The sequence below is a fragment of the Cyrtonyx montezumae genome, unplaced genomic scaffold (assembly GCF_038088225.1).
Source record: "Cyrtonyx montezumae isolate F1298 unplaced genomic scaffold, pur_monq_1.0 scaffold_223, whole genome shotgun sequence".
NCBI lineage: Eukaryota > Metazoa > Chordata > Aves > Galliformes > Odontophoridae > Cyrtonyx > Cyrtonyx montezumae.
In genome coordinates, this window is record NW_027071963.1 from 1 (window position 1) to 22524 (window position 22524).

Genomic DNA, 22524 nt, shown 5'->3' on the forward strand with positions numbered 1-22524 from the left:
GCGAACAGCGGAAGTGAGCGGCCTGAGGAGGAGGGGCGGAGCGGAGCGGAAAGGGGCGGGGTTAAGAGCGGGAGTGGGAGGAGTCAGCTTTGAGCGACGGGTTGGGTAGAAGGGGAGGGGTTAAGAGAGGAAGTGGGCGGAGTCAGCGTGATTGATGGGTGGGGTGGAAGGGGCGGGGTTATGAGCGGAAGTGGGAAGAGTCAGCTTTAAGTGACGGATGGGGTGGAAGGGGCGGGGTTAAGAGAGGAAGTGGGAGGAGTCCGCGTGAGTGACGGCTGGGTGGATGGGCGGGGTTAAGAGCGGAAGTGGGCGGAGTCAGCTTTGAGTGACTGGTGCTGGATAAAAGGGGCGGGGTTATGAGCGGAAATGACACTGTGCGACATTGGGTGGCCCTGGGGTGACATGGAGGCGACACTGTGGGTGATATCGTGACACGGAGTGACACTGTGCGACATTGGGTGACACTGAGTGACACTGTGCGGCCTTGGGGGACGCAGAGGCGACATCGAGGTGCACTGAGGTGACGCTGGGTGCCACTCAGGCGACACTGAGTGACACTGAGGTGGCACTGGGGTGACACAGAGGCGGCACCGCCACACGGAGGGGACACTGAGGTGACACTGCCACACGGAGGGGACACGGAGGGGACACTGGGGTGACACAGGCGGCGGTGGCGGCCGTAGGGCCGGAACGCAGCGCCGTTTCTGCATTGGAGCCGAGGGACGCATTGGATTTCATTTTCTCTGCTGCCCCCTGGCGGCCGCTGTCGGTACTGCAGCCGCCCTGCAGGTGCCCCCCCCCCCCCCCCATCCACATCTGCGCATGCGCAGTAGATGCGGAGAGGACTGCGGTCACAGCCACAGAGACGATGCGGATGAGCTCTGCCCCCCCCAAGGAGAAAACAGAACCCATTTGGGGCGAGAAAACCCCAACGTGAGGATTTCCTCTCCCTTTAATAAAGCCGAACTCATTCTGAGGGAGAAAACCCCAATCCAGGAGCACAACCCCCCCCCCCACCCACCCCCCGGGTTTAAAAATATGGAGCCCCTTTGGCAGAGAAAACCCAAATCTGAAGATTCCCCCCCCCTTTAGGAAAAAATCCAATCATTTTGGGGACAGAAACAGCGATTACCGGGGAGATAAAGCCCCCCCTCATCGCTATGGGGTGAAGGGAGGGAGCACCCAAAAGCCACTGCCCCCCGACCCAGGTGGGACTCGAACCCACAATCCCCAGCTCCGGAGGCTGATGCCTTGTCCATTAGGCCACTGGGCCGCCACGTGGTGCTGCTGCTGTTCTCATGGCCCCGTGCTGTTGTGTCGTTGTGTCGTTGTGTCGTCATTGAGTCGTGTTGTGTCGCTGTGTTGTGTCGCTGTGTCGTTGTGTCATTATTGTGTCGCTGTGTCCTTGTGTCATTATTGTGTCACTGTGTTGTGTCGTTGTCATTGTGTCATGTTGTGTCACTGTGTTGTGTCGTTGTGTCATTGTGTCATTGAGTCGTGTTGTGTCGCTGTGTTGTGTCATTGTGTCATTGTGTCGTGTTGTGTCGCTGTGTTGTGTCGTTGTGTCGTTGTGTCGTCATTGAGTCGTGTTGTGTCGCTGTGTTGTGTCGCTGTGTCCTTGTGTCATGTTGTGTCACTGTGTTGTGTCGCTGTGTCCTTGTGTCATTATTGTGTCACTGTGTTGTGTCGTTGTCATTGTGTCATGTTGTGTCACTGTGTTGTGTCATGTTGTGTCATTGTGTCATTGAGTCGTGTTGTGTCGCTGTGTTGTGTCATTGTGTCATTGAGTCGTGTTGTGTCGCTGTGTTGTGTCGTTGTGTCGTTGTGTCATCATTGAGTCGTGTTGTGTCGCTGTGTTGTGTCGCTGTGTCGTTGTGTCATTATTGTGTCGCTGTGTTGTGTCGTTGTGTCGTTGTGTCATTGAGTCGTGTTGTGTCGCTGTGTTGTGTCGCTGTGTTGTGTCGCTGTGTTGTGTCACTGTGTTGTTGTGTTGTCATTGAGTCGTGTTGTGTCGCTGTGTTGTGTCGCTGTGTCGTTGTGTCATTATTGTGTCGCTGTGTTGTGTCGTTGTGTTGTTGTGTCATTGAGTCGTGTTGTGTCGCTGTGTTGTGTCGCTGTGTTGTGTCGCTGTGTTGTGTCACTGTGTTGTTGTGTTGTCATTGAGTCGTGTTGTGTCGCTGTGTCGTGTCGTTGTGTCATTATTGTGTCACTGTGTTGTGTCGTTGTGTCATTGAGTCGTGTTGTGTCGCTGTGTTGTGTCGTTGTGTTGTGTCGCTGTGTCCTTGTGTCATTATTGTGTCACTGTGTTGTGTCGTTGTGTTGTTGTGTTGTCATTGAGTCATGTTGTGTCGCTGTGTTGTGTCGCTGTGTTGTTGTGTCATCATTGAGTCGTGTTGTGTCGCTGTGTTGTGTCGCTGTGTCGTTGTGTCATTATTGTGTCACTGTGTTGTGTTGTTGTGTCATTGTGTCGTGTTGTGTCACTGTGTTGTGTCGCTGTGTTGTGTCACTGTGTTGTCATTGTGTCATTATTGTGTCACTGTGTTGTGTTGCTGTGTCGTGTTGTGTCATTGTGTCATTGAGTCGTGTTGTGTCGCTGTGTTGTGTCACTGTGTTGTCATTGTGTCATGTTGTGTCGCTGTGTTGTGTCGTTGTGTCATTGTGTCATTACTGTGTCGCTGTGTTGTGTCGTTGTGTCGTTGTGTTGTGTTGTGTCGCTGTGTTGTGTTGTTGTGTCATTGTGTCACTGAGTCGTGTTGTGTCACTGTGTTGTGTCGTTGTGTCATCATTGAGTCGTGTTGTGTTTCGTTGCTGTGTTGTGTCGCTGTGTCATTGTGTCATTATTGTGTCACTGCGTTGTGTCGTTGTGTCATTGTGTCGTGTTGTGTCGCTGTGTTGTGTCGCTGTGTTGTGTCGTTGTGTCATCATTGAGTCGTGTTGTGTCGCTGTGTTGTGTTGTTGTGTCATTGTGTCATTGTGTCATTATTGTGTCACTGCGTTGTGTCGCTGTGTCGCTGTGTTGTCAATGTCGTGTTGTGTCGCTGTGTTGTGTCATTGTGTCACCGTGTTGTGTCGTTGTGTCGCTGTGTCACCGCTGTGTTGTCATTATGTTGTGTCATTGTGTCGTTGTGTCACTGTGTCATTATTGTGTCACCGTGTTGTGTGGGTGACACTGTGGGTGACACTGTGGGGGTGACACTGTGGGTGACACTGTGGGGGTGACACTGTGGGGGTGACACCGTGGGGGTGACACCGTGGGGGTGACACTGTGGGTGACACTGTGGGTGACACTGTGGGTGACACTGTGGGGGTGACACTGTGTGGGTGACACCGTGGGGGTGACACCGTTGGGGTGACACCGTGGGGGTGACACTGTGGGTGACACTGTGGGTGACACTGTGGGTGACACTGTGGGTGACACTGTGGGGGTGACACTGTGTGGGTGACACCGTGGGGGTGACACCGTTGGGGTGACACCGTGGGGGTGACACCGTGGGTGACACTGTGGGGGTGACACTGTGGGGGTGACACTGTGGGTGACACTGTGGGTGACACCGTGGGGGTGACACTGTGGGTGACACTGTGGGGGTGACACTGTGGGTGACACTGTGGGGGTGACACTGTGGGTGACACTGTGGGTGACACCGTGGGGGTGACACTGTGTGGGTGACACTGTGGGGGTGACACTGTGGGTGACACTGTGGGTGACACTGTGGGGGTGACACTGTGGGGGTGACACTGTGGGTGACACTGTGGGGGTGACACTGTGAGGGTGACACTGTGGGGGTGACACCGTGGGGGTGACACTGTGGGTGACACTGTGGGGGTGACACTGTGAGGGTGACACCGTGGGGGTGACACCGTGGGGGTGACACTGTGGGGGTGACACTGTGGGGGTGACACCGTGGGTGTCACCGTGGGCGGTGCCCACTCCGCGTGTCGCAGTGCGGCCGTCTCAGCTCCGTGGGGCCCCCGTGAGTCAGCGCCGAGCGTCACCTCCCACGGCGGGGGGCGGGGGGGGGAGGGGACACCGCCACACCGCCGCAGGTGACCGTCCGTGGGGCGCGGGGCGTGTCGTGACACGAGTGGGTGGGGGCGTGACACGAGTGGGTGGGGTGGGGTCGGCCGGGGCGGGGGTCTGACTCCCGTGGGGGGGTCCTGTATCGGGTGAGGAGGGGGCTGATATCAGTGGCTGGGATAGAGGAACTCATGAGGGGGGGTCGTGACACGAGTGGGTGGGGGCGTGACACGAGTGGGTGGGGGCGTGACACGAGTGGGTGGGGTGGGGTCGGCCGGGTGGGTCTGACTCCCGTGGGGGGGTCCTGTATCCTGTGAGGGGGGGAGGGGTGGGTCTGATTCAGTGGGTGGGATAGAGGAACTCATTAGTGGTCGTGACACGATGTGGGTGGGGGCGTGACACGAGTGGGTGGGGTCCTTACACGAGTGGGTGGGGTGGGTTCGGCCGTGGGAGGGTCTGACTCCCGTGGGGGGGTTCCTATATCCTGTGAAGGGGGGAGGGGTGGGTCTGATATCAGTGGGTGGGATAGAGGAACCTGTGATGGGGGGACGTGACACGAGTGGGTGGGGGCGTGACACGAGTGGGTGGTACGGGTCATACATGGGTGGGGTCTGACACCCGTGGGGGAGTCTAATATCCCGTGACTGGGGGGGGGGGCAGACACGAGTGAGTAGGACAGTGGTTCCTATGGGGATGTTGACACGAGTGGGTGTGTTCGTGACACCCGTGGGGGGGTGACTGGTACCCAAGGAGGAGTACAGTGGCACCCGTGGGTGTGACAGTGGAAACCCATGTGGGGGGGGGGGGTCGTGACAGTCCTGTGTGGGTCCTGTCACCCGTGGGGCGGTCCTGACACGCTTGGGTGGGGGGGGTTCTGTCACCCGTGGGTGTTTCTGACACGCGTGGGTGGGTCCTGAGCACCCATGAGCGTGCCCTTTGCCCGCATGTGTCGCTCACACAGGGCTCAGTGGCTCACACAGGTGCCACGTGGGGTGTGGGAGGAGGGCAGTGTCACGCGTGGGGGGGTGCTGGCACCCGTGGGGAGACCGTGACTCCCGTTGGGGCCTTCTGTCACCCGTGGGTGGGTCCTGAGCACCCACGGGTGCATGCTGTGCCACACACGTGCAGCGTTCGCATTAAAGCCACGTGGATTGTTGGGGGGGGGGGGAATGGAGGGAGGGGAGCAGTGACACCCGTGGGAGGGTTCCGTCACCCGTGGGTGGGTCATTAGCACCCATGGGTGTAACCTGGTTCCACTCACGTGGCACAGATCCGCAATCACGTGGGGGAAAAAAACTTGGCTTGGGAGGGGGGATCACAGTGACAAATGGGGGGGGGGGGGGGGTTGGTCCTGTCACGCGTGGGGGGGTTCTGTCACCCGTGGGGTGGCCCTGAGCACCCGTGGGTGGCCCCTGTGTCCACATAGGTGACTCACGCTGGGTTCAGCGTTCACACTGATGCCACGTGGCACTTGGGGAGGGGGCAGAGTGTCACACGTGGGGGGGTGCTGGCACCCGTGGGGGGGAGACCGTTACACCCGTGGGTGGCTTCTGTCACCCGTGGGTGGGTCCTGAGCACCCATGGGTGGCCCCTCTGTCCACGTACGTGGTTCAGCGTTCGCACTGCTGCCACGTGTGCCGGTGGGGGGGGGGGGAGGGGAACGGGAGGGGTGGGGGGAAGGGCAGAATGTCACGCGTGGTGGTGGGGACCTGACACTCGTGGGTGGGTCCTGAGCACCCATGGGTGCTCCCCGTGCCTCGTGTCACGTGACTCGGGCCGGAGTGCAACGTTCATGCTGCAGCCACGTAGGCAGAGTTCACAGAAAGGGGGGGGGAGGAGCGGGGAGTGGGGGGGGGGGGGTGGAACGTGACACGGTTCCACCCGTGGAATGAAGGGGGGGGGGGGGGGGAGGGTGGCTCTTGGCACCCACGGGTGCACCCGGCACCTATAGGGGCGTGTCCAGCACCCATGGGTGCTCCCGGTGTCCGTGTGCAGAGTTCACGCCTCGGGGGGGGGGGAGTGGGAGATGGGGACACATGGGACCGCAATGGGGACAATGGCACCCTATGGGGAGGGGGCCCAGCACCCATGGGTGCTCCTGTTCATATGGGGTGGTCCCAGCACCCATGGGTGCTCCCTGCTGCCTTCCCTGTGGCCCACACGGGAGCGTGACACCCATGGGTGCTCAGTGTCACCCTATAGAGGGGGGGATCCCAGTCCCTATAGGCGCAGTGTCACCTTATGGGGGGGTCCCGGCACCCATGGGTGCTCCTTGCTGTGTACGATCAGCCCAGCACCCATGGGTGCTCCCTGCTGCCATCCCTGTGGCCCAAACCAGAGCGTGACACCCATGGGACCGCAATGGGGACAGTGTCACCTATAGAGGGGGGGATCCCAATCCCTATAGGCTCGATGTCACCCTATGGGTGGGGGGGGAGGGGAGGGGATGGCCCCAGCACCCATGGGTGCTCCCTGCTGCCATCCCTGTGGCCCACACGGGAGCGTGACGCCCATGGGGACCGCAATGGGGACAGTGTCACCCTATAGAGGGGGGGATCCCAGTCCCTACAGGCGCAGTGTCACCCTACAGAAGGGGGGGGGGGGGGTGGGGTGGTCCCAGCACCCATGGGTGCTCCCGGTCCCTCGGGGTGAACCCTGGGAATGGTTAACCCGGTGCAATCTGCGGCGGAGCCAATCACCGCCGCCGGCCCCGCACCGCTTATTACGGCCCCGCAGCGTCAGCTCTGCTCCACGGCGGGGTGGCACTCGGGTGGCACTCAGGTGGCACCTCGGGGTGGCACTTTGGGGTGGCCCTCGGGTGGTGGCATGGCGGGGGTGGCACTCGGGTGGCACTCAGGTGGCACCTCGGGGTGGCACTTCGGGGTGGCCCTCGGGTGCTGGCACGGCGGGGTGGCCCTCGGGTGGCCCTCGGGTGGCACCTCGGGGTGGCACTTCGGGGTGGCCCTCGGGTGCTGGCACGGCGGGGTGGCCCTTGGGTGGCCCTTGGGTGGCACTTGGGTGGTGGCACGGCGGGGTGGCCCTCGGGTGCTGGCACGGCGGGGTGGCCCTTGGGTGGCCCTTGGGTGGCACTTGGGTGGTGGCACGGCGGGGTGGCCCTCGGGTGCTGGCACGGCGGGGTGGCCCTTGGGTGGCCCTTGGGTGGCACTTGGGTGGCACTTCGGGGTGGCCCTCGGGTGGTGGCACGGTGAGGTGGCCCTTGGGTGGCCCTTGGGTGGCACTTGGGTGGTGGCACGGCGGGGGTGGCCCTCGGGTGCTGGCACGGCGGGGTGGCCCTTGGGTGGCCCTTGGGTGGCACTTGGGTGGCACTTCGGGGTGGCCCTCGGGTGGTGGCACGGTGAGGTGGCCCTTGGGTGGCCCTTGGGTGGCACTTGGGTGGTGGCACGGCGGGGTGGCCCTCGGGTGCTGGCACGGCGGGGTGGCCCTTGGGTGGCCCTTGGGTGGCACTTGGGTGGCACTTCGGGGTGGCCCTCGGGTGGTGGCACGGCAGGGTGGCCCTCGGGTGGCACTTGGGTGGCACTTGGGTGGCACTTGGGTGGCACTTCGGGTGCCCTCGGGTGGCACTTTGGGGTGGCACTCGGGTGCTGGCACGGCGAGGTGGCCCTTGGGTGGCCCTTGGGTGGCACTTGGGTGGTGGCATGGCAGGGTGGCCCTTGGGTGGCACTTGGGTGGCCCTTGGGTGGCCCTTGGGTGGCACTTTGGGGTGGCCCTCGGGTGCTGGCACGGCGGGGTGGCCCTTGGGTGGCCCTTGGGTGGCACTTCGGGTGCCCTCGGGTGGCACTTTGGGTGGCCCTCGGGTGGCACTTTGGGGTGGCACTTTGGGGTGGCCCTCGGGTGGTGGCACTCGGGTGGTGGCACTTTGGGTGCCCTCGGGTGGCACTTTGGGGTGGCACTTCGGGGTGGCCCTCAGGTGGCACCTTGGGGTGTCACTTTGGGTGCCCTCGGGTGTCACTTCGGGTGCCCAGGGGTGTCACTTTGGGGTGGCCCTCGGGTGGCACTTTGGGGTGGCACTTTGGGGTGGCCCTCGGGTGGTGGCACTTCGGGTGCCCGTGGGGTGACCCCCCCCCCCCCCCCCCCCCCCGCAGCCATGTCACGGTGGGCGCTGTTGGTGACGGCGATGGTGACGGTGACGTCGGGGGACGTGGGGACGGCGTCGGCGTGGACACCGCGTGGCGGCGTCGGGGCCCTCGTGGGCAGCGCCGGGCACCGTGCGCAGCGCCGGGCAGGGCCGTGCGGAGAGGTGAGCGCCGTGCGGAGAAAGGGGGAGGGCACCCATGGGTGCTGGAGGTGGAAAGGGGGGGGGGAGGGGAGAAAGGGGGGGGAGGGGAGGGAGGGGAGGGGAGGGGGAGGGGAGGGCAAAGTCCGGCGCTCTGTGGGTGCGGCGCTGCCGCGTTTCCTTATGGCACCCAAAGGGCGAAACGTGCGGCAAAGGTGCGCCACGGCGCCCTGGGGATCCCTGTGGCACCCTATGGTGCCCTGTGGCACCCTGTGGGTCCCTGTGGCACCCTATGGATCCCTGTGGCACCCTATGGGTCCCTGTGGCACCCTATGAGCCCTAGGGCACCCTAAGGATCCTTGTGGCACCCTAAGGAGCCCTATGGCACCCTGTGGGTCCCTGTGGCACCCTATGGAGCCCTGTGGCACCCTGTGGGTCCCTATGGCACCCTGTGGGTCCCTGTGGCACCCTATGGATCCCTGTGGCACCCTGTGGGTCCTTATAGCACCCTAAGGAGCCCTGTGGTACCCTAAGGATCCTTGTGGCACCCTAAGGAGCCCTATGGCACCCTAAGGAGCCCTATGGCACCCTATGGGTCCCTGTGGCACCCTGTGGGTCCCTATGGCACCCTGTGGGTCCCTGTGGCACCCTATGGGTCCCTGTGGCACCCCATGGGTCCCTGTGGCACCCTATGGAGCCCTGTGGCACCCTGTGGGTCCTTATAGCACCCTAAGGAGCCCTGTGGCACCCTAAGGATCCTTGTGGCACCCTAAGGAGCCCTATGGCACCCTATGGGTCCCTATGCACCCTGTGGGTCCCTATGGCACCCTATGGAGCCCTGTGGCACCCTGTGGGTCCCTGTGGCACCCTAAGGATCCCTGTGGCACCCTATGGGTCCCTGTGGCACCCTGTGGGTCCCTATGGCACCCTATGGAGCCCTGTGGCACCCTGTGGGTCCTTATAGCACCCTAAGGAGCCCTGTGGCACCCTAAGGAGCCCTATGGCACCCTATGGAGCCTAGGGCACCCTGTGGGTCCCTGTGGGACCCTATGGGTCCCTGTGGCACCTATGGGTCCCTGTGGCACCCTATGGATCCTGTGGCACCCTGTGGGTCCCTGTGGCACCCTGTGGAGCCCTGTGGCACCCTAAGGATCCCTGTGGCACCCTGTGGGTCCCTGTGGCACCCTATGGATCCCTGTGGCACCCTGTGGGTCCCTGTGGCACCCTATGGATCCCTGTGGCACCCTATGGGTCCCTGTGGCACCCTATGGAGCCCTAGGGCACCCTGTGGGTCATAATAGCACCCTATGGATCCCTGTGGCACCCTGTGGGTCCCTGTGGCACCCTGTGGGTCCCTGTGGCACCCTATCACCCTGTGGGTCCCTGTGGCACCCTATGGGTCCCTGTGGCACCCTATGGATCCCTGTGGCACCCTGTGGGTCCTTATAGCACCCTAAGGAGCCCTGTGGCACCCTAAGGATCCTTGTGGCACCCTAAGGAGCCTATGGCACCCTGTGGGTCCCTGTGGCACCCTATGGAGCCCTGTGGCACCCTGTGGGTCCCTATGGCACCCTGTGGGTCCCTGTGGCACCCTATGGGTCCCTGTGGCACCCTATGGATCCCTGTGGCACCCTGTGGGTCCTTATAGCACCCTAAGGAGCCTGTGGTACCCTAAGGATCCTTGTGGCACCCTAAGGAGCCCTATGGCACCCTAAGGAGCCCTATGGCACCTTATGGGTCCCTGTGGAACCCTAAGGATCCCTGTGGCACCCTAAGGATCCCTGTGGCACCCTGTGGGTCCCTATGGCACCCTGTGGGTCCCTATGGCACCCTAAGGATCCCTGTGGCACCCTATGGGTCCCTGTGGCACCCTATGGAGCCCTAGGGCACCCTATGGGTCCCTGTGGCACCCTATGGGTCCCTGTGGCACCCTGTGGGTCATAATAGCACCCTATGGATCCGTGTGGCACCCTGTGGGTCCCTGTGGCACCCTATGGGTCCCTGTGGCACCCTAAGGATCCCTGTGGCACCCTGTGGGTCCCTGTGGCACCCTATGGAGCCCTAGGGCACCCTGTGGGTCCTTATAGCACCCTAAGGAGCCCTGTGGTACCCTAAGGATCCTTGTGGCACCCTAAGGAGCCCTATGGCACCCTAAGGAGCCCTATGGCACCTTATGGGTCCCTGTGGAACCCTAAGGATCCCTGTGGCACCCTAAGGATCCCTGTGGCACCCTGTGGGTCCCTATGGCACCCTGTGGGTCCCTATGGCACCCTAAGGATCCCTGTGGCACCCTATGGGTCCCTGTGGCACCCTATGGAGCCCTAGGGCACCCTATGGGTCCCTGTGGCACCCTATGGGTCCCTGTGGCACCCTGTGGGTCATAATAGCACCCTATGGATCCGTGTGGCACCCTGTGGGTCCCTGTGGCACCCTATGGGTCCCTGTGGCACCCTAAGGATCCCTGTGGCACCCTGTGGGTCCCTGTGGCACCCTATGGAGCCCTAGGGCACCCTGTGGGTCCTTATAGCACCCTAAGGAGCCCTGTGGTACCCTAAGGATCCTTGTGGCACCCTAAGGAGCCCTATGGCACCCTAAGGAGCCCTATGGCACCCTATGGGTCCCTGTGGCACCCTGTGGGTCCCTATGGCACCCTAAGGATCCCTGTGGCACCCTAAGGATCCCTGTGGCACCCTGTGGGTCCCTATGGCACCCTATGGAGCCCTGTGGCACCCTGTGGGTCCCTGTGGCACCCAATGGGTCCCTGTGGCACCCTGTGGGTCATAATAGCACCCTATGGATCCCTGTGGCACCCTATGGAGCCCTAGGGCACCCTATGGAGCCCTATGGCACCCTGTGGGTCATAATAGCACCCTATGGAGCCCTAGGGCATCCTATGGGTCCCTGTGGCACCCTGTGGGTCCCTATGGCACCCTATGGAGCCCTAGGGCACCCTAAGGATCCCTGTGGCACCCTGAGGGTCCTTATGGCACCCTGTGGGTCCTTATAGCGCCCTATGGATCCCTATGGCACCCTGTGGGTCCCTATTGCACCCTATGGATCCCTGTGGCACCCTAAGGATCCCTGGGGCGCCCTAAGGATCCCTGTGGCACCCTGTGGGTCCTTATGGCACCCTATGGGTCACTATGGCACCCTATGGGTCACTATGGCACCCTATGGATCCCTATGGCACCCTTTGGATCCCTATGGCACCCCATGGGTCACCATGGCACCCCATGGATCCCTATGGCACCCCATGGGTCACCGTGGCCCCCTACTGATCCTTAAGGACGTCGCAGCCAATGACGTCGCTCCATACAACGGGAATGACATCAGCGATGACGTCACCACGGAGCCCACCAATGGCAGCGCACGACACATCGCAACGGCGGCCATCAATGGCGTCGCTCCGGACAACGGGAGCGGCATCGGCGTCAGCAAAGGGGCAATTAACGACGGCATTAACGAGGGCATTAACGACGGCACCCAACGGACCGGAAATGACATCACCGATGACGTCATCAAAGAACCAATTAACGAGGTCATTAACGACGGCACCCAACGGACCGGAAATGGCATAGTCGATGACGTCATCAAAGAACCAATTAACGATGGCATTAATGATGTCATTAATGACGGCACCCAACGGACCGGAAATGACATCATCGATGACGTCATCAAAGAACCAATTAACAATGTCATTAACGACGGCACCCAACGGACCGGAAATGGCGCTATTGATGACGTCATCAAAGAACCAATTAACGATGGCATTAATGATGTCATTAATGACGTCACCCAACGGACCGGAAATGACATCACCGATGAGGTCATCAAAGAACCAATTAACGATGGCATATCGTTATATCCCTGACCATATCCCATATCCCCTGACCCCATAGCCCTGACCCCATAGCCCCCCCTGACCCCATAACCCTGACCCCATATCCCCCCCCTGACCCCATATCCCCCCCAACCCCATATCCCTGACCCATATCCCTGACCCCATATCCCCAACCCCATATCCCTGACCCCATAACCCTGACCCCATATCCCCCCCGACCCCATATCCCCCCCGACCCCATATCCCTGACCCCATATCCCTGATCCATATTCCCCCTGAAACCATATCCCCAACCCCATATCCCTGACCCTATATCCCCCCCGACCCATAACCCTGACCCCATATCCCCCCCGACCCCATATCCCCAACCCCATATCCCTGACCCTATATCCCCCCCGACCCCATATCCCCAACCCCATATCCCTGACCCTATATCCCCCCTGACCCCATAACCCTGACCCCATATTCCCCCTGACTCCATATCCCCAACCCCATATCCCTGACCCCATATTCCCCTTGACCCCATATCCCCCAACCCCATATCCCTGACCCTATATCCCCCCTGACCCCATATCCCTGACCCCATATCCCCCCTGATCCCATATCCCCCTGATCCCATATCCCTGACCCCATATCCCCCCTGACCCCATAACCCTGGACCCCATATCCCCCCCGACCCCCATATCCCCAACCCCATATCCCTGACCCTATATCCCCCCTGACCCCATAACCCTGACCCCATATCCCCCCTGATCCCATATCCCCCTGATCCCATATCCCTGACCCCATATCCCCCCCGACCCCATATCCCCCCCGACCCCATATCCCTGACCCCATATCCCCCCCGACCCCATATCCCCCCCGACCCCATATCCCTGACCCCATATCCCCCCCGACCCCATATCCCCCCCGACCCCATATCCCTGACCCCCATATCCCTGACCCCATATCCCCCCCTGACCCCATATCCCCCCCGACCCCATATCCCTGACCCCATATCCCTGACCCCATATCCCCCCCGACCCCATATCCCCCCCGACCCCATATCCCTGACCCCATATCCCTGACCCCATATCCCCCCCGACCCCATATCCCCCCCGACCCCATATCCCTGATCCCATATCCCTGACCCCATATCCCCCCCGACCCCATATCCCCCCCGACCCCATATCCCTGACCCCATATCCCCCCCGACCCCATATCCCCCCCGACCCCATATCCCTGAACCCATATCCCCCCCGACCCCATATCCCCCCCGACCCCATATCCCTGACCCCATATCCCTGACCCCATATCCCCCCCTGACCCCATATCCCCCCCAACCCCATATCCCCCCCGACCCCATATCCCTGACCCCATATCCCCCCCTGACCCCATATCCCCCCCAACCCCATATCCCTGACCCCATATCCCTGACCCCATATCCCCCCCGACCCCATATCCCTGACCCCATATCCCTGACCCCATATCCCCCCCGACCCCATATCCCCCCCGACCCCATATCCCTGACCCCATATCCCCCCCGACCCCATATCCCCCCCGACCCCATATCCCTGAACCCATATCCCTGACCCCATATCCCCCCCCGACCCCATATCCCCCCCGACCCCATATCCCTGACCCCATATCCCTGACCCCATATCCCCCCTGACCCCATATCCCTGACCCCATATCCCCCCCGACCCCATATCCCTGACCCCATATCCCTGACCCCATATTTCCCCTGACCCCATATCCACAACCCCATATCCCTGACCCCATATCCCCCCTGACCCCATAACCCTGACCCCATATCCCCCCTGATCCCATATCCCCCTGATCCCATATCCCCAACCCCATATCCCCCCTGACCCCATAACCCTGACCCCATATCCCCCCTGATCCCATATCCCCCCTGACCCCATATCCCTGTCCCCATATCCCCCCCTGACCCCATATCCCTGACCCCATATCCCCCCCAACCCCATATCCTCAACCCCATATCCCTGACCCCATATCCCTGACCCCATATTCCCCCTGACCCCATATCCCCAACCCCATATCCCTGACCCTATATCCCCCCTGACCCCATAACCCTGACCCCATATCCCCCCCGATCCCATATCCCCCCGATCCCATATCCCTGACCCCGTATCCTCCCCTGACCCCATATCCCTGACCCCATATCCCCAACCCCATATCCCCCCCCGATCCCATATCCCTGACCCCATATCCCCCCTGACCCCATAACCCTGACCCCATATCCCCCCCCTCTAGGCCGCCTCTAGGGGGCGCTATGGGGCCGCCTATGGGGTCGACTATGGGGTCGGCAATGGGACCGACTATGGGGTCGGCAATGGGACGGACATTGGGAACGGGGGAACGGAGCTGAGCATGCTGCACCGTGAGTGCTTATGGGGTGAAGGGGGGGGTGTTATGGGGTTTGGGGTTTATGGGCTCAGCGGTTATGGGGTGAGGGTTATGGGGTGGGGGTCATGGGGTGGGAGGGTTATGGGGTGGGGGTTATGGGGTGGGAGGGTTATGGGGTGTTTTATGGGGTTGGGGTTTATATGGGGTGGGGGGCTTTATGGGGTCAGAGGTTATGGGGTGGGGGTTATGGGGTGGGGGTTATGGGGTGGGAGGGTTATGGGGTGGGGGTTATGGGGTGGGGGTTTATATGGGGTGGGGCCCCCATGTCCCTTGGCCCCATGTCCCCCATGCCCTTTGAGCTGTGACCCCTGACCTCCATGCCCTTTGCCCCCCAACCCCTGTGCCCTTTGACCTGTGACCTCTGCCCCCATGCCCCTTGGCCCCAATTCTGCCATGCCCTTTGTCCCCAACCACCATGCACTTTGCCCCCAACCCCTGTGCCCTTTGACCTGTGACCCCTGACCCCCTGCCCTTTGACCCCTGTGCCCTTTGCCCCCTGACCCCCGGGTACCCTTTTGACCTGTGACCCCTGACCCCCGTGCCCTTTGACCCCTGTGTCCTTTGCCCCCTGACCCCCATGCCTTTTGCCCCCTCATTCGGGTACCCTTTTGACCTGTGACCCCTGACCCCCTGCCCTTTGCCCCCGACACCCGTGCCCTTTGACCTCTGCCCCCTGCCCCAATACTCCTTGGCCTCATGTCCCCCATGCCCTTTGAGCTGTGACCCCTGACCCCCGTGCCCTTTGTCCCCTGACCTCTGTGTCCGTCGACCTGTGACCTCCATGCCCTTTGCCCCAACCCCCGTGCCTTTCGACCTGTGACCTTGGCCCCCGTGCCCTTTACCCCCTGACCCCTGTGCCCTTTGACCCTTGACCCCATGCCCCTTTGGCCCCATGTCTGCCATGCCCTTTGTCCCCAACCACCGTGCCCTTTGACCCCTGACCCCCGTGCCCTTTGTCCCCTGACCTCTGTGCCCTTTGACCCCTGACCCCCGTGCCCTTTGTCCCCTGACCTCTGTGCCCTTTGACCTGTGACCTCCATGCCCTTTGCCCCCCAACCCCCGTGCCCTTTAACCCCTTGCCCCCATGTCTGCCATGTCCTTTGACCCCTGACCCCCGTGCCCTTTGACCCCTGACCTCTGTGCCCTTTGTCCCCGACCACCATGCCCTTTGCCCCCCAAACCCCGTGCCCTTTGACCTGTGACCCCTAACCCCCTGCCCTTTGACCCCTGTGCCCTTTGCCCCCTGACCCCCGGGTACCCTTTTGACCTGTGACCCCTGACCCCCGTGCCCTTTGACCCCTGTATCCTTTGCCCCCTGACCCCCATGCCTTTTGCCCCCTCATCCGGGTACCCTTTTGACCTGTGACCCCTGTCCCCCGTGCCCTTTGACCCCGTGCCCTTTGCCCCCAGGCTCGTTGCTGGCGGTGCTGTCGGCGCTGCTGATCTCGGCGCTGTCTCCCTTGGGTGCTGCGGTGCTGCTGTGCGGGGCGCTGCCCGGCGCTGCAGTGGGCGCTGCTGCAGCTGCTGTTGGCTTTGGGCGCCGGAGCGCTGAGCGGGGACGCCGTGCTGCACCTCCTGCCACAGGTACACGCGTGTGGCACGCGTGTGGCACGCGTGGGACGGACGCCGAGCGGCCGTGGGAGAGGGAACGGGGGGGGGGGGGGGAGGGGAGCGGGGGTGGGTGGGGGTGAGGTCATGGGTGTGGTCATACGTGTGGTCGTGGGTGTGGTCGTGGGTGTGGTCAGGGGTGTGGTCAGGGGTGTGGTCGTACATGTGGTCATACGTGTGGTCCTATGCGTGGTCATGGGTCTGGTCATGGGTGTGGTCATACATGTGGTCCTATGCGTGGTCACGGGTCTGGTCATGGGTGTGGTCATGGGTGTGGTCATGGGTGTGGTCATACGTGTGGTCATGGGTGTGGTCATATGTGTGGTCCTATGCGTGGTAAAGGGTGTGGTCATACGTGTGGTCCTATGTGTGGTCATGGGTGTGGTCATACATGTGGTCCTATGTGTGGTCAAGGTTGTGGTCATGGGTGTGGTCATGGGTGTGGTCATGGGCGTGGTCCTACGTGTGGTCCTATGCGTGGTCAAGGGTGTGGTCATGGGTCTGGTCATACGCGTGGTCATGGGTGTGGTCATGGTTGTGGTCATACGTGTGGTCCTATGTGTGGTCATGGGTGTGGTCATATGTGTGGTCATATGTGTGGTCCTATGCGTGGTCATGGGTGTGGTAAAGGGTGTGGTCATACGTGTAGTCCTATGCGTGGTCATGGGTGTGGTCACGGGTGCGGTCATGGCTGTGGACAGATGTGTGCTCATGGGTGTGGTAACGGGTGTGGTAACGGGTGTGGTCATGGGTGTGGTCATGTGTCTGGTCGTACATGTGGTCATACGTGTGGTCCTATGTGTGATCACGGGTCTGGTTGTGGGTCTGGTCATACGTGTGGTCATGGGTGTGGTAACGGGTGTGATCATGGGTGTGGTCTTGGGTGTGGTCATGGGCGTGGTCCTACGTGTGGTCCTATGCGTGGTCAAGAGTGTGGTCATGGGTCAGGTCACGCATGTGGTCATGCGTGTGGTTATGGGTGTGGTAATGGGTGTGGTCATGGGTGTGTTCATGGGTCTGGTCATACGTGTGGTCATGGGTGTGGTCACGGGTCTGGTCATGGGTCTGGTCATACGTGTGGTCATGGGTGTGGTCATACGTGTGGTCCTATGCGTGGTCATGGGTCTGGTCATGGGTGTGGTCATGGGTGTGGTCATGGGTGTGGTCATACGTGTGGTCCTATGCGTGGTAAAGGGTGTGGTCATACATGTGGTCATGGGTGTGGTCATATGCGTGGTCATGGGTGTGGTAAAGGGTGTGGTCATACGTGTGGTCCTATGCGTGGTCATGGGTCTGGTCATGGGTGTGGTCATGGGTGTGGTCATATGTGTGGTCATGGGTGTGGTAAAGGGTGTGGTCATGGGTGTGGTCCTATGTGTGGTCATGGGTGTGGTCATACATGTGGTCCTATGTGTGGTCAAGGTTGTGGTCATGGGTGTGGTCATGGGTGTGGTCATGGGTGTGGTCATACGTGTGGTCATACGTGTGGTCCTATGCGTGGTCACGGGTCTGGTCATACGTGTGGTCATGGGTGTGGTCATATGCGTGGTCATGGGTGTGGTAAAGGGTGTGGTCATACGTGTGGTCCTATGTGTGGTCATGGGTGTGGTCATAGGTGTGGTCACGGGTGCAGTCATGGCTGTGGACAGATGTGTGCTCATGGGTGTGGTCATGGGTGTGGTAACGGGTGTGGTCATGGGTGTGGTCAGGGGTGTGGTCATGTGTCTGGTCGTACATGTGGTCATACGTGTGGTCATGGGTGTGGTAACGGGTGTGATCATGGGTGTGGTCTTGGGTGTGGTCATGGGCGTGGTCCTACGTGTGGTCCTATGCGTGGTCAAGAGTGTGGTCATGGGTCAGGTCACGCATGTGGTCATGCGTGTGGTTATGGGTGTGGTAATGGGTGTGGTCATGGGTGTGTTCATGGGTCTGGTCATACGTGTGGTCATGGGTGTGGTCACGGGTCTGGTCATGGGTCTGGTCATACGTGTGGTCATGGGTGTGGTCATACGTGTGGTCCTATGCGTGGTCATGGGTCTGGTCATGGGTGTGGTCATGGGTGTGGTCATGGGTGTGGTCATACGTGTGGTCCTATGCGTGGTAAAGGGTGTGGTCATACATGTGGTCATGGGTGTGGTCATATGCGTGGTCATGGGTGTGGTAAAGGGTGTGGTCATACGTGTGGTCCTATGCGTGGTCATGGGTGTGGTCATGGATGTGTTCATGGGTGTGGTCATGGATGTGGTCATGCATGTGGCCATGGGTGTGGTCATGGGTGTGGTTATGGGCGTGGTCATGGGTCTGGTCATACATGTCATACGTGTGGTTATGGGTGTGGACATGGGTGTGGTCATGGGCGTGGTCATGGGCGTGGTCATGGGTGTGGTCACGGATGTGGCCATGGGTGTGGTCATGGGTGTGGTCATGGGTCTGGTCATATATGTCATACGTGTGGTTATGGGTGTGGTCATGGGTGTGATCATGGGCGTGGTCACGGGTGTGGTCATATGTATGGACATGGGCGTGGTCATGGGTGTGGTCACGGATGTGGCCACGGGTGTGGTCATGGGTGTGGCCATGGGTGTGGCCATGGGTGTGGTCATATGTGTGATCAAGGGTGTGGCCATGGGCGTGGTCACGGGTGTGTTCATATGTGTGGTCACGGGCGTGGCCATGGGTGTGGTCATGGGCGTGGCCATGGGTGTGGTCATGGGCGTGGCCATGGGTGTGATCATGGGCGTGGCCATGGGCGTGGTCATGGGTGTGGCCATGGGCACGTTCATATGTGTGGTCACGGGCGTGGCCATGGGCGTGGTCACGGGCGTGGCCATGGGTGTGATCATGGGCGTGGTCCTGGGGGCGGTCCTATGTGCGTCCATACGTAGCGCCCCACACCCGTGTGCACTCACCCACACGCTCCCACGGGTGCCCGCGGCGGCACCGCGCGTGACCCACGCGTGTCGGGGCGGGCAGTTCCTGCAGCTGCACACGCACGGCGCCGAGGAAGAGGAGGCGGCGGAGGGCGGCGCCGCGCATGCGCACACGGGCGCGCAGCCGTGGCCGCTGCTGGTGGTGCTCGGAGCGCTCTTCGCCTTCTTCGTCCTCGAGAGGGTCCTCCGCATCGCCAGGGGGCGCTCGCACGCGCGGGTCAGAGCGGGACAGAGCGGCGGGGGCTCCGCGGGGCTCTATGATACTCTGCGGGGCTCTATGGGACTCTATGATACTCTGCGGGGCTCTATGGGACTCTATGATACTCTGTGGGGCTCTATGATACTCTGCGGGACTCTATGGGACTCTATGATACTCTGTGGGGCTCTATGATACTCTGCGGGGCTCTATGGGACTCTGTGGGGCTCTGTGGGGCTCTATGGGACTCTGCGGGGCTCTATGGGGCTCTGTGGGGCTCTATGGGGCTCTGCGGGGCTCTATGGGGCTCTGTGGGGCTCTATAGGACTCTGCGGGGCTCTATGGGATTCTGCGGGACTCAATGATACTCTGTGGGGCTCTATGACTCTGTGGGGCTCTATGACACTCTATGGGGTTCTATGACACTCTATGGGGCTCTATGACACTCTATGGGGCTCTATGGGGCTCTGTGGGGCTCTATGGGGTTCTAAGACACTCTACCGGGTTCTATGGAGTTCTATGGGGCTCTGTGGGACTCTATGGGACTCTGTGGGGCTCTATGGGACTCTATGGGGCTCTATGACACTCTGTGGGACTATGACACTCTATGGGGCTCTATGGGGCTCTGCGGGGCTCTATTACACTCTATGGGACTCTGCGGGGCTCTATGGGACTCTGTGGGACTCTATGGGGCTCTATGGGACTCTGCGGGGCTCTATGGGACTCTGTGGGGCTCTATAGGACTCTGCAGGGCTCTGTGGGGCTCTATGACACTCTATGGGGTTCTATGACACTCTATGGGGCTCTGTGGGGCTCTATGACACTCTATGGGGCTCTATGACACTCTATGGGGCTCTATGGGGCTCTGTGGGGCTCTATGGGGTTCTAAGACACTCTACCGGGTTCTATGGAGTTCTATGGGGCTCTGTGGGACTCTATGGGACTCTGTGGGGCTCTATGGGACTCTATGGGGCTCTATGACACTCTGTGGGACTATGACACTCTATGGGGCTCTATGGGGCTCTGCGGGGCTCTATTACACTCTATGGGACTCTGTGGGGCTCTATGATACTCTGCGGGGCTCTATGGGACTCTATGATACTCTGTGGGGCTCTATGGGACTCTGCGGGGCTCTATGGGACTCTGTGGGGCTCTGTGGGGCTCTATGACTCTGTGGGGCTCTATGGGATTCTGCGGGACTCTATGATACTCTGTGGGGTTCTATGGGACTCTATGATACTCTGTGGGGCTCTATGACACTCTGTGGGGCTCTATGACACTCTATGGGGTTCTATGACACTCTATGGGGCTCTATTACACTCTATGGGGCTCTGTGGGGCTCTATGACACTCTATGGGGTTCTATGACACTCTATGGGGCTCTATTACACTCTATGGGGCTCTGTGGGGCTCTATGGGACTCTGCGGGGCTCTATGGGACTCTATGACACTCTGTGGGGCTCTATGGGACTCTGTGGGGCTCTATGACACTCTATGGGGTTCTATGACACTCTATGGGGCTCTGTGGGGCTCTATGGGGTTCTATGACACTCTATGGGGTTCTATGGAGTTCTGTGGGGCTCTGTGGGGCTCTATGACACTCTATGGGGTTCTATGACACTCTATGGGGCTCTGCGGGGCTCTATGGGGCTCTGTGGGGCTCTATGGGGTTCTATGACACTCTATGGGGTTCTATGGAGTTCTGTGGGGTTCTATGACACTCTGGGGCTCTATGACACTCTATGGGGTTCTATGACACTCTGTGGGGCTCTATGGGACTCTATGGGGCTCTGTGGGCTCTATGACATTCTATGGTGTCCTATGGGGCTCTGTGGAGCTCTATGGGGCTCTGTGGGGCTCTATGGGGCTCTGTGGAGCTCTATGGGGCTCTATGACACTCTATGGGGCTCTATGACACTGTGGGGTTCTATGACACTCTGTGGGGTTCTATGGGGTTCTATGACATACTATGGGGCTCTATGACACTATGGGGTTCTATGGGGCTCAATGGGGCTCTATGACACTCTATGGGGCTCTGTGGGGCTCTGTGGAGCTCTATGGGGCTCTGTGGGGCTCTGTGGGGCTCTATGGGGCTCTATGGGGTTCTAAGACACTCTATTGGGTTCTATGGAGTTCTATGGGGCTCTATGACACTCTATGGGGCTCTATGACACTCTATGGGGTTCTATGGGGTCTTTGGGGCTCTGTGTGGTTCTGTGGGGCTCTATGACACTCTATGGGGATCTATGGGGCCTTATGGGGTACAGCTGAACTCTATGTGGCGCTATGGGTCTCTATGGGGCGCTATGGGTCTCTATGTGGCGCTATGGGTCTCTATGGGGCGCTGTGGGTCTCTATGGGGCACTATGGGTCTCTATGGGGCGCTGTGGGTCTCTATGGGGCGCAGCTGAGCTCTATGGGGCGCTATGGGTCTCTATGGGGCTCTATGGGTCTCTATGTGGCGCTATGGGTCTCTATGGGGCGCTGTGGGTCTCTATGGGGCGCAGCTGAACTCTATGGGGCGCTGTGGGTCTCTATGTGGCGCTGTGGGTCTCTATGGGGCGCAGCTGAGCTCTATGGGGCGCTATGGGTCTCTATGGGGCGCTGTGGGTCTCTATGGGGCGCTATGGGTCTCTATGGGGTGCTGTGGGTCTCCATGGGGCGCTGTGGGTCTCTATGGGGCGCAGCTGAACTCTATGGGGCGCTGTGGGTCTCTATGGGGCGCTGTGGGTCTCTATGGGGCGCAGCTGAGCTCTATGGGGCGCTATGGGTCTCTATGGGGCGCTGTGGGTCTCTATGGGGCGCAGCTGAGCTCTATGGGGCGCTATGGGTCTCTATGGGGCGCTGTGGGTCTCTATGGGGCGCTGTGGGTCTCTATGGGGCGCTATGGGTCTCTATGGGGCGCTGTGGGTCTCTATGGGGCGCAGCTGAGCTCTATGGGGCGCTGTGGGTCTCTATGGGGCGCTGTGGGTCTCTATGGGGCGCAGCTGAGCTCTATGGGGCGCTGTGGGTCTCTATGGGGCGCTGTGGGTCTCTATGGGGCGCAGCTGAGCTCTATGGGGCGCTATGGGTCTCTATGGGGCGCTGTGGGTCTCTATGGGGCGCAGCTGAGCTCTATGGGCGCTATGGGTCTCTATGGGGCGCTGTGGGTCTCTATGGGGCGCTGTGGGTCTCTATGGGGCGCTATGGGTCTCTATGGGGCGCTGTGGGTCTCTATGGGGCGCAGCTGAGCTCTATGGGGCGCTGTGGGTCTCTATGGGGCGCTGTGGGTCTCTATGGGGCGCAGCTGAGC

The 22524-nt window shown here is 60.9% G+C and overlaps 1 protein-coding gene and 1 non-coding gene across 2 annotated transcripts; both read right to left on the bottom strand.

Annotated features, from left to right (window-relative positions):
• Window positions 1-1200: 1200 nt before the first annotated feature.
• TRNAR-CCG (transfer RNA arginine (anticodon CCG)) lies at window positions 1201-1273 on the bottom strand. The gene has a single exon. It is a non-coding gene; the product is annotated as a tRNA-Arg (tRNA).
• Window positions 1274-6737: 5464 nt separating this feature from the next.
• On the bottom strand, window positions 6738-9545 carry LOC136050011 (proline-rich protein 2). The gene is made up of 3 exons (XM_065738627.1): window positions 9534-9545; window positions 8128-8314; window positions 6738-7984 (listed from the first exon to the last, which is right to left on the bottom strand). The coding sequence occupies exons 1-3, from the start codon at window positions 9543-9545 to the stop codon at window positions 6738-6740; spliced, it is 1446 nt and encodes a 481-aa protein (XP_065594699.1).
• Between the last annotated feature and the right edge of the window lie 12979 nt (window positions 9546-22524).